Genomic DNA, 13138 nt, shown 5'->3' with positions numbered 1-13138 from the left:
TGTTTACAATAAATAACATTTTTTTATTGGCCTATACCTGTTGTTCGCGTCCCCTCATTTTTGCCACAGGCTATGAGCAGCCTGTGACACTAGTGAAAAGCCAACTGTCCCGGTTGATATATTATCTAATATATATTTGAAAAACACCTTGATGATTGATTATAAAAAACGTTTGCCATGTTTCTGTCAACATTATGGATATAATTTGGAATTTTTGTCTGCGTTGTCGTGACCGCTATTTCCGGTGGATTCCTGGGCATAACGCACCAAACTAACGGAGGTATTTGGATATAAAAAAATATCTTTATGGAACAAAAGGAACATTTGCTGTCTAACTGGGAGTCTCGTGAGTGAAAACAGCTGAAGATCATCAAAGGTAAACGGTTAATTTGATTGCTTTTCTGATGTTCGTGACCAAGCTTCCTGATGCTAAGTGTACATAATCCTATGCTAGGCTATCGATAAACTTACACAAACGCTTGTATTGCTTTCACTGTAAAGGATCATTTCAAAATCTGAGACGACAGGGTGATTAACAAAAGGCTAAGCTGTGTTTCCCTATATTTCACTTGTGATTTCATGAATATGAATATTTTCTAGTAATATTTTATGACTGTTGTGCTATGCTATTCAGCGGTTGCTGATGACAAATATACCAGATCCGGGATGGGTAGTTCTAAGAGGTTTTAAACAAGGTTGGAATGTGAAAATGAAATGGGGTATCAGTCTATTCGGTGACACCCACATTACACAACTGTGAAGAGTTTATGCAAATATTAGCGTTGTAGTTCTTATCACAGGACTGTGACTGTGTGAAATCACCTACCCAGTCAGCCTATTGTATGTATTGACATTCATATTGCACTGTACAGCTTTACCTAAGGATTGGGGATCAATGAAATGGGGTATCAGTCTACTCAATAGCCAGAGTTATCAGACTCCAAAACATTGAGGCAGTATTGTTTTTCCTCTGGAATAGTGTTCAATACACGTAGGTTGACAATAAATGTGGCTCAATTCACAGTTGTTTCGGAGTCCCGCAATAAGAGCTAATGTTCTCTGGGTGTCACTGAGTAGACTGATACTCCATGTCATTGATCCACAATCCATAGGTAAGGCTGTACAGTGAAATAAGTATGCCCCCAATGCAATTGGAGGTGATTTCAACAGATTTTTGTCAAATTAACTAATTATTGTATTTTGTTGATTTTATATAACAACATTCCAACCTCGTTTAGCATCTAATCAATTATGGCATAATTCTACTATTTGTATTAATTTGCATCACTGTTAATGACATACTTTTATTTTGAAGGCTATCCGAAAAGTCCACTATTGTGGCTAATCCTTATTGTGGCTAGCTTCACATAGATGGGTCCGCCCACTATTAATCAAATAAGAACTGTCTTATAAATTAGGGTTATTTTAGATGATGACACCTAGCTATATAGTTAGCTAGCTAACTATAGCTACTGAAACAGATGATGTCATTTTGCTATGTTTTTGGGGAAGAACTATTGTTTGCATCCATGAGCTAGCTAGGTTTTTTTATGAACAGCACTGTAGGTGCGCGAGACAACTTTACCAGTATCATAGCATACGTATCGATGAATCGTTGTGACATAGTGATAGTGTAATCAATGTGTAATAACTACGTAAGAAATTAATGAACGCGCTAAATTATTATGTGATGTGCAGTCATATTCAGGTCCTGATTGGTCAACAAGCTTATTTGGCACGTCAAATAGTGTTATTGACACGCAAAGACCCAAACGGTGTTCCATAGAAATCCTGGTTGAGAATGAAATGACTGAAGAAATGAACAACGAAACAGCACAGCAAGTAAGTGAAAGAAATAGGTTTTGATTATGTTTTACAGGTAATGGGGACATACATAAATGCCAACAAAATAACTTTTTGGTCAGTGTGTGTATGTAACCTATTTAACTAGGCAAGTCAGTTAAGAACAAATTATTATGACGGCCTACCCCGGCCAAACCTGGACGACCAAGGGCAATTGTGCGCCGCCCCATGGGACTCCCAATCACGGCCGGATGTGACACAGCTTGGATTCGAACCAAGGACTGTAGTGACGCCTCTTGCACTGAGATGCAGTGCCTTAGAACGCTACGTCCATGTGTGTGTGTGTTAACTATTTAACTGTACTAGAATGCTTAAAAGGCCCCTAAAATGTTAAATATCGGTTATCGGTATCGGGGTTTTTTTGGCAAGGAAAATATCAGCCAAAAATGTCATATCGGTGCATCACTAGTACTGAGTAAAGGGTAAGAATACTTATGTAAATGTGACATTTCTGTTTTTTATTTTTAATCAATTTGCTAAAATGTCTAATAACCAGTTTTGCTTTGTCATGATGGGGTATTGTGTTATGATTGAGGGATGTTACCATGAGGCCATTGGTGATTTTAAAACAGTTACAGAGTTCAATGGATGTGATGGGAGAAAACTGAGGATGGATTAACAACATTGTAGTGACTCCACGATAATTACTTAAATGACAGTGAAAATAATACAAATATACAGAAAAAAAGATTCCAAGTAAGGCATCTAGTGTGCAACAAGGCACTAAAGTAATACTGCAAACAAACAAAATGCTGCAAAGGAATAGACTTTTTGGCCTGAATGTAAATCCTTATGTTTGGGGCAAATCCAAAACAAAACATCAAAACATTTCAGGATAAAAATAAACAGGATGGAGCTAAGTACAGGCAAAATCCTAAAGAAAAACCTGGTTCAGTCTGATTTACACCAGACACAGAATTCACCTTTCAGAAAGACAATAACCTACAACACAAAGCCAAATCTACACTGGAGTTGCTTATTAAAGAAGACTGTAAATGTTACTGCGTGGCCAAGTTACAGTTTTGACTTAAATCTGTTTAAAAAACGTACTTTTGCAAAGCACTGTGGTTCTATTTTGTTTATAATAACCCTGCTGTCTGTCTCCCTGTGTTTCTGTTTCTGGAAGGCCAGGGATTTACACAACGTGCTGACAGCTGAGGGAATGTCCTTGGAGCCTGGCTGCACGTGACACTAAAGCTCTTGTAAAGTCCCTCTCCCTTTCTCTCCTTTCTCCCTCTCTTTTTTCACACATTTATCTCACACTCTGTCCATGATAAGGCCCCAGCTCAAAGTCCCCCTGCACATGCCATTCAGAACTCGGTGACCTCTGAACTGCAGGGTATTTGGTGTTTTATAAGTGATGATGTAATGTGATCAGATGGCTGGAGAGGCGGAACACGATCATCTAAGATAAATGTGTGAAAACAGACATACCACCTAGTGGAACAGGGCCATCGGCCAAATACTGGTAAAGAAGAGTGGGACCCGTTGTATTAGGGGTTGGGTGAGGCAAGAGCAACAGAATGTCTAGTAATCTGATCATTGGCAAATGAGTGAAGGAGTAGATGTTCTATTGGGCTTTTGATACAATCATTTCAGGTCTCCCTCGTAAAAGACTAGCCTGACTTCAATGGGACTTCCTGGATAAATAAATAAAAAGCCAATAATGGTTATAAATACTAGCATGACCAGTGGCCACCTGCCAATCACCTCAGATACAGACAGTATCATCATATCATTATTATCTCTGTCATATTATTATTATCATCTCACGCTGTTCTTTTGTTATTGTAAATTAGTATCAAGTTCAAGACACTTGACCCTCTGGGCTCTTTAGTCATCCTAAACCTGTTATGATGACTAGGCCGGTCTTACATGTGCATATGGGTTGAAGTGAGGTGCTCTATGTGTACTGATGCACCACCTGGAGCACACTGCAATTCTGTCTCTCTGGCCTCTAGGTACAATCTCGAACGTAGTTTGTGGATCTATTTTCAAATTACTGGCTCAGTAAAGGTGCCCTATGGGTAGGAGGGAGTTCTATAGGTAGTCATTATGATAATATTATGATAATACCTGGCTGACAGATAAACCGTCCATATTGTACTCAGTTCACACATGCAGTATGTATCAGAGACACTGAGAAGGCGGAGGAGAGGGGATCAGAACCCATGACAACGCCAGAGCCTAGCACTGACACACACACACACACACACACACACACACACACACACACACACACACACACACACACACACACACACACACACACACACACACACACACACACACACACACACACACAGTGTGTGTTAGCTGTAGTCATGCCGACATATCTAATGAAGCAGAGCTTTTCTGTTAGCTGCTCCTCATGGGGCCGGGGACGGCTAATTCATCAATATTCTATTCTCCCATTTAGTCATCTTCTTCTCTGCTAATCATTTTTCTCCATGGATTTGGACTATTTCATAAGGATAATTTTTTTTATGTAAGTTTCTATCAATATTATTATTTAACAAAAATCTTAGTTATTTGTTCAATTATTTGTTATTTTAACATTATGTTTACCCATGTGTGTGTTCAAACAGATTAATGAATCAATAAAGAATTAAAGAATTAGGCGACAAAGATATGAATCCAAACTCTCCAACATGGCTCTGGTCTCAGCAACAGGTTGTAATCCAGACCAAAGATGCCTGGAGGGGTTTTTCTCCCTTATGTTTACCCCAGATTACCTTTAACATTTCTATCAGCCATACTGAATTCAAACCAATTAAAAATTGGATTATTAAACCACTGTGTGGTTGAAGATGCATCAGGCATACCAGCTGAATCAAAGTGTCAACAGGAAAACATGGAGACTTTCCTATAGCTGCAGTGGACCAAGTCATACTGAACAACTGTGAGATGGTCGGTTCTGCGGACTTTTTAAAAGGTAAATGAATGACTATTAAATTATGCTGACACCAATCTAAAATATAATCTATCCACCCAGAAATCATCCAAGTCACATATTGGTCCATTTGATCAGAAAGGTGTGCTATTTAGCAATAAGCATTATCACCTGTAGCCCAACTGATGCAGCATAGTGTCAATAAAGAAATAGGCTGAGGCATAGTGTCAATAAAGAAATAGACTGAACCATACCGTCAATCAAGAAATAGACTGAAGCATAGGGTTAATAAAGAAATAGGCTGAAGCATAGGGTTGATAAAGAAGTTGTCACGATCGTCGTAGTGAGGAGACCAAAGCGCAGCGTGATGTGAATGCATCTTTTTAATGAAAGCCGAAAAACACGAAGTACACTAAACAAACAAACAGAATAACGTGACCGCTATCAAAACTGAGTGCAAACATGCAACATCACATAGACAATAACCCAAGAAATACCCAAAGAAGATGGCTGCCTAAATATGGTTCCCAATCCGAGACAACGATAAACAGCTGCCTCTAATTGAGAACCAATCTAGGCAACCATAGACATACATAAACACCTAGATGGTAAACAACCCCATAAACCTACAAAACCCATAGACAGTACAAAAACACATACAGTATATCACACACGTCACACCCGGACCTAACCAAAATATATAAAGAAAACAAAGAATACTCAGGTCAGGGCGTGACAGAAAAAGACTGAAGCATAGGGTTGGTAAAGAAATAGACTGAAGGATAGGGTTGATAAAGGAATAGACTGAACCATAGGGTTGATAAAGGAATAGACTGAACCATAGGGTTGATAAAGGAATAGACTGAACCATAGGGTTGATAAAGGAATAGACTGAACCATAGGGTTGGTAAAGAAATAGACTGAAGGATAGGGTTGATAAAGGAATAGACTGAACCATAGGGTTGGTAAAGGAATAGACTGAACCATAGGGTTGGTAAAGAAATAGACTGAACCATAGGGTTGATAAAGGAATAGACTGAACCATAGGGTTGGTAAAGAAATAGACTGAAGGATAGGGTTGATAAAGGAATAGACTGAACCATAGGGTTGGTAAAGGAATAGACTGAACCATAGGGTTGGTAAAGAAATAGACTGAAGGATAGGGTTGATAAAGGAATAGACTGAACCATAGGGTTGGTAAAGAAATAGACTGAACCATAGGGTTGATAAAGGAATAGACTGAACCATAGGGTTGGTAAAGAAATAGACTGAACCATAGGGTTGATAAAGGAATAGAGAGAACCATAGGGTTGATAAAGGAATAGACTGAAGCATAGGGTTGATAAAGGAATAGACTGAAGGATAGGGTTGATAAAGGAATAGACTGAACCATAGGGTTGGTAAAGGAATAGACTGAACCATAGGGTTGGTAAAGAAATAGACTGAAGGATAGGGTTGATAAAGGAATAGACTGAACCATAGGGTTGGTAAAGAAATAGACTGAACCATAGGGTTGATAAAGGAATAGACTGAACCATAGGGTTGATAAAGGAATAGACTGAACCATAGGGTTGATAAAGGAATAGACTGAAGCATAGGGTTGATAAAGGAATAGACTGAACCATAGGGTTGATAAAGGAATAGACTGAACCATAGGGTTGATAAAGGAATAGACTGAACCATAGGGTTGATAAAGGAATAGGCTGAAGCATAGGGTTGATAAAGAAATAGACTGAACCATATTGTCAATAAAGAAATAGACTGAAGCATAGTGTTGGTAAAGAAATAGACTGAAGCATAGGGTTGATAAAGGAATAGACTGAACCATAGGGTTGATAAAGAAATAGACTGAACCATAGGGTTGATAAAGAAATAGACTGAACCATAGGGTTGATAAAGAAATAGACTGAACCATAGGGTTGATAAAGGAATAGACTGAACCATAGGGTTGATAAAGGAATAGACTGAACCATAGGGTTGATAAAGGAATAGACTGAACCATAGGGTTTATAAAGAAATAGACTGAACCATAGGGTTGATAAAGGAATAGACTGAACCATAGGGTTTATAAAGAAATAGACTGAACCATAGGGTTGATAAAGGAATAGACTGAACCATAGGGTTGATAAAGAAATAGACTGAACCATAGGGTTGATAAAGGAATAGACTGAACCATAGGGTTGATAAAGGAATAGACTGAACCATAGGGTTGATAAAGGAATAGACTGAACCATAGGGTTGATAAAGAAATAGGCTGAACCATAGGGTTGATAAAGAAATAGGCTGAAGCATAGGGTTGATAAAGAAATAGACTGAACCATAGGTTTGATAAAGAAATAGGCTGAAGCATAGGGTTGATAAAGAAATAGGCTGAAGCATAGGGTTGATAAAGAAATAGACTGAACCATAGGGTTGCCTATCTGCATTTACACTATTAGGCTAATCATGACCTAGATCACAAACTCTAAACAATATCTTGCTAAAAGTTTGCAATATATTGATGACTTCAATGTCACAAAAAACTCTGTTTTAAACACTATAATGTAGTGTTACACTTAACCCCAGTCTTCACTACAGTATGTGCTCATGGTGAATCGCAGAGCCTAAATCATGTTGCCTCTAAAAGCTCTGGTGCAGTTTGCTCAGTTCGCTCATAGATGTAGGCGTGATACTCCACGTTTAACAATCGCCATTAAAACTGCTTTCAAATGTGTTTTTTCTCGGCGGGCCCCGGCCCAATTTAACCCTTGACCTTAAATCCCCTGGTACCCAACTGATATCAGGGCTGACCAATCAGAGATCTGGGTGCCTTGCTTTCTGCCGTTGCAGGGGGGGGGGGGGGGTTACAGCGGCTCTGTTGAGCTCTGTCAATATAGGTGGAAGCCAAATCGATATGGTACGAAGGGATTTCACAGCTCACTGAGGCATGTGGATCAGCCAGCAAGCAGCCAGTGCCCAGTACACATACCGGTCTGGGTCAGAGAGCTACACTGAACCAGTAAACACACACGCACGCACGCACCACAGGTTGCATACACACACTGATAGCTAGGCACACACTCAAACTAATGCTAAAGACCAACAAAAAAAAAGCATATGGGCACACACACACCAAAGCACACACTCCCTGCAGAGCTAACTAACACAGTGCGCTGACCCGTGATTAACCAGAGAAGCACTGCAGTCTTCTGCCATTAATTAGACACCTACTAATTAATTCAGAGCCACACACTGCTTCACAAAGGAACTACTGAGATAAACACACCTCCATGGCCACCCAGCAGCATAACTCATATGTAAACAACAACAATAAAGAAATACAAGATTGTTATCCCTCCTCTGGTTATTGACATTTTATTTGTAAATGTCAGAAATTCGGGAAGCAACAACCATTCTTCCACAAGACCAAGGAGCGGAATCAGCTCAGCTAGCAGTCTTGATCAAATCCCCAAAATGCCCATGTTTAGTTCCTTGTTAAATCTTATTCATGATATTCATACTGAAAAACACAAGGCTAAAAGAGTAAAAGGTTTGACTCCATTACCATGTAAATACTAAGCAGAATAATTACAAATACAAATGGCATTACAATGTTTGTTACTATACTGCAGGGTTCCCCAACTAGCACGGTTTTATTTGGCCCCCCAAGTTTTCTGAGCAAAAATAAGATTATTATTATTATTTTTTTAAATGTACATTGTCATTGTTGGACATAAAAGACTTCAAAAACACCAGGAAATCAGCTTAAATTTATTTTAATTTTGGAAATCTGTTCCCATGTATTCCCACGCATAATAAAGAGGCATGATTGTATAGAAATGTAAGCAAGGTTTGAAATGATTATGTTTCAGTCAAATATTATATCTGTTTGGGATTCTTGCAGTCAATTTCCAGTCTACAATTGATCTATAATTATGTTCTGGCTCTCCGACCATCCGCTCAAGAAATAAATCATCTCGCGGCTCAATCTAGTTGATGATCCCTGCTATACTGCTATAAACGCTTGACTCCATTACCATGTAAATACTAAGCAGAATAAATACAAATACAAATGTCATTATAATGTTGTTACTATAGTATACTGTGTACACAGGTACAGTATTTATAAGATCAGTTATCATTGTTTCCTCCTTGGCACTTAATTGACCAATCAATGTCACGGGTTGGCTGGAGAATGCACATACATCCAATCAATCAGCACCCAATCAAATAAGCTCCTATCTGGACAGCAATTGGCTATTTCAATGCTTCAGATGGTACAGAACGGGGTAGGCTGACCACATACAGACCTGATGCCTGTTATCACTCCTGCATTACACCTGATAAGTCCAGCCAATGCATTAGTTCAATTAAGAACCAATGCTATCAGGCATTCACTTTCATGTGAATACCTGGGTACCAATGAATCCGTTTCAGCCACACAGATTTTCTTTCAGCCATCAAACCTATGAGGTGTTGTACTGACTCAAACAATGTTTGAAGGGAAAATGGCAAGTTCAATTTACAGTGGCTCTGAAGAGATTTGTCAATAGAATTTCAATCAATCAAACTATTGATTGATTGATCAATTGATTGATACAGAAAGTTGCTCCTTTGGAAGGTCAACATGTGTTTTACAGTCCAGATAACTCTCTGACCTAAACATATGGTCCAACGGTAATCCCAAGACACCCTCAAAGCCTTTACACGCTCACACACATGCAGGACAAGGAGTATGTTAGTGGCCTTGTAACAACAATGTAATGTTAGTGTCTGTGCATTAGTTTTAGTATTCATATGTAGACTCCTTTTTTGACCATGTGACCTGACTAGAAAAGGTGTGTGTGTGTGTGTGTATGTACGAGTATACTGTGTATCCTCTGTATATATATGTGTATGTGTATACTGTGTATCCTCTGTATATATATGTGTATGTGTATACTGTGTATCCTCTGTATATACATGTGTATGTGTATATTGTGTACGTGTATATATGTACAGTATGTTTAAACATGCATATTCACACGTTTACTTTCCCATTTTGCTCATGCAAAAACAATCAGTGATCAAAACCCCCATATCATTGTAACTAGAGGAGACAGCAGCACATCATCAGAAGCCAGTTCCAAATATTACAATTGACGATTGCGTGATGTGCAACACATTTTCCCACTGTTTACTTACACACATTGGTTGAATGATCATTTCCTCCTCGGTCCTCACTGACAGAGAAAGAGTCAGGACATCAGCCTCATCAGTCCTACAGTAGACCAGTAGCTATTCTTCACACACTTCAGGTCTGTTTGGATCCGGCAAAAGGACTCTGTCATGGCCGACTCTTTCACTTGAGCTGCCGTTAGCTCAGACCAGAAGGTCTGGAGAGGTACATTACACGCAGTTATCTTTGGCATTCTCCTGACTGCCATGGCTGACCTACAGCTGGTTAGGTTTAGCACACAAGTGTGTGTATGTCTACGTACTAGCACAGAGCTCTGGATTGACCCATTCTCTATCCACCTGGTTTCTGAGAAACCACAGCCCATAGCACGGTGACAGCCCCCCCGGGCAGCATACTAACACAGGCAGGCAGACAGAGGCACGGAGGCATTCCATCGGCATAACAGAGGCACTTGGGGTCACTGATGCTGACAGAGTAGGCCTCCTTATCAAGTGGGTAGATAGATCGACACACATACACAAGCATTCCGATGCACATATTTTTTGTCCAATTGAATATGTATATTCACACACACAGACGGACGGATGGACAAACGCATACACACACACACACACACACACACACACACACACACACACACACACACACACACACACACACACACACATGCATACACACACACACACACACACACACACACACACACACACACACACACACACACACACACACACACACACACATGCATACACACACACACACACACACACACACACACACACACACACACACACACATGCATACACACACACACACACACACACACACACACACACACACACACACATGCATGCATACACACACACACACACACACACACAAACATGATCTCTACTCACTCAATACATAAACCTTGGAATAACTTATATTTCTCATTATTTTACTGAATCAGTTATGTATTAACAGCTGTAAGGCTTCTTGATCACAATCACCCTTTGTGATTAAACAGACACCCTTATCATATGCTACATGTTTTATTAACAGGATATGATATGGAGATAAGTATTTATATAACGTTGAGGGTGTAGTGTGTTTCAATAGTCAATGTGTCAACAAGGTGAATGTTTGACCCAGAGGTCCATAGTTCCAGCTTGTATAAGACATATGTTGATGATCGTACGCATGATCACTCCAGTCAACCTGGCCCATTGTGAACTGGTTACTGATACGCTTCATGGGACTGTGAATACATGCTTGACAAAGAGATGGAAGTCATCTCTGAAAAAAAAAGACAAATAAGAAGCAAGCGCATTTATTTCCCTCCTAATTATTGAGAAATTGTACATTTTTGTTGTAACCTTTTTTCATATCAAGTTGCAGCAATAGGTATGTTTTAACGGTGATTTGAAAAGTGGTTCTCTGGCAAAGATATGTATATTCCTCCAAAATGGGAGAAGAGGTACTTAACTGCATATTGTGAATTTTTGCTTGTTTGTTTGTTATTTTACGTTATTTATTTCAGGCTGTGTTTTTTATTCATGTTATTGCCAAATGAGACAGAGAAGTTGCAGATTGCACCTCTAAATTGTGTTCAGGTGATTCCTTTCTGTATGAAATGCTATTTAAGTCATAGAAAAAGCAACTTTTCTGCTGTGTTAAGGAAGTGTTGTTGCATTTTAGCATGACCCAAGTAAAACTCCTTGACATAATGATGTGGTGCTAAAGTCTGGCTGAGCTGAGGAGCTGGTATATACAGCTGGGTAGGCTGTGGTTTGAGTTTATTATGTTTTTATTGTCACATACTGCGCCAGGAAGGGAATTTAAGGATTTTGGGTACTGGCCAGCCAGGTTAGTAGAATGACATTTCTACTAGCCCAGGTGACATTCTCTGTAGCCAAGGGTCCAAAAGCCCAGTCTGAAAAGCACTGGCTATGGACTAGCTTCATTTCCATCCCTGGTCGGCGGTGTTGCTGCTTATCAATTTGGATGGACCCAAATGTTGTTTCTTGAAGAGAAGAAACCTTTTGATTTCCACACAAAATCTATTACAAATTAATTTACATGAACTCTGCCTTAATAAATCACATATTGTAGCCTATCAAAAACATTCAATTAACATCAGGGCTTCATACCAGAGCATTGCATCTCATAATGAATATTGATGGAATTTGGTTAGGCAGCTTTCAGATGTTATACTAACTTCATTTAATTAGCTATGCTCTAGCTCGTGATGCCTTTCCAAATGTTTTCACATATTTCAAATATTTCACATTTTTAAACAACATTCTGCATCAAATATAGGCTATTCTACCATACAACTTTGTTCATTTAGAAGCTGCCTGCAATGAAATGTAGTAGACTAAGCTACTATTGGTGTTAGGCTATTGTATGTAGTAGCCTGCTTTTGGTGTTAGGCTATTGCATGCGTTAGACAAATGCAGAGAACTAATTAATCCATTGCAACAATGTAGCCAATACAATGCACAGTCAGTAATAGTAACTTCACACAGATAAAACAAAACAGAAAATAAGAATAGGCAAAACAATCGATTTAAAAGTGACACCCGGATGTGGGAATTTACCTGAGAAATAACATGAATGTTCCCTCTCTCCTTCGGAATCTCCCTGGTCCCAAACTCTGAGCGACTGTCTGCTTCTCACGCGGATTTTGCTCAGTGATGGCGCACGGAATTACCAAAGAGACCTTCGAGGAAATCTTCGGGTAGTTAGACAGAAGACCATGTCTAGTCACCCGCTTCACGCGCTCATGTAATTGTGCCTTGAAGGTGAAGTCCTAAAGATATGTATTCTTCAAATAATAACGAGTCACAGTGACATGCCAAAATATGTAACGCATACGCCAAACTCCTCAAACCATTGGTGTCTGTACACGGTCAACCGTTGTTCGCTATGTTCGTGTTTTGCCTTGCTTCATTTGCACGTTATCCCTCTGCAGCCAGCGCACCGGTTGGCGGTTGGTTGGCGCGCGCCTCACGGATTATTGCCCGGCCCCCTCGTGTTTTCCAATACCTTGACACATTGTTATGGTTTTCTCCCTTTATTTTTACGAGTGACCTGCGGCCAAGTTATTAGTCTACACATAATTACAAATCTGTGCAATTGGAGTCAAGTAAACGTGCCTGCTGCTGATTGCAAATTGACACACTTGGTCTTGGCAATATGACAGCTCCCCACACACTCACTCAGTAAAATATGACTGAAGG

General features: G+C 39.5%; 1 protein-coding gene across 1 annotated transcript in view; it reads right to left on the bottom strand.

The window, feature by feature from the left end:
• LOC109886330 (uncharacterized) overlaps positions 1-12865 on the bottom strand; it is a 76328-nt gene extending 63463 nt beyond the window's left edge. Inside the window, exon 1 of the mRNA XM_031792918.1 lies at positions 12497-12865. Within this exon, the coding sequence (XP_031648778.1) occupies positions 12497-12510 (14 nt within the window). The 5' untranslated portion in view covers positions 12511-12865. The remainder of the gene's footprint in view (positions 1-12496) is intronic.
• Positions 12866-13138: the final 273 nt, after the last annotated feature.

This window comes from Oncorhynchus kisutch, linkage group LG16, assembly GCF_002021735.2.
Source record: "Oncorhynchus kisutch isolate 150728-3 linkage group LG16, Okis_V2, whole genome shotgun sequence".
Taxonomy (NCBI): domain Eukaryota; kingdom Metazoa; phylum Chordata; class Actinopteri; order Salmoniformes; family Salmonidae; genus Oncorhynchus; species Oncorhynchus kisutch.
The sequence above is the reverse complement of the archived record's forward strand: the minus strand, read 5'-3'. Positions and strand labels throughout refer to the sequence as shown.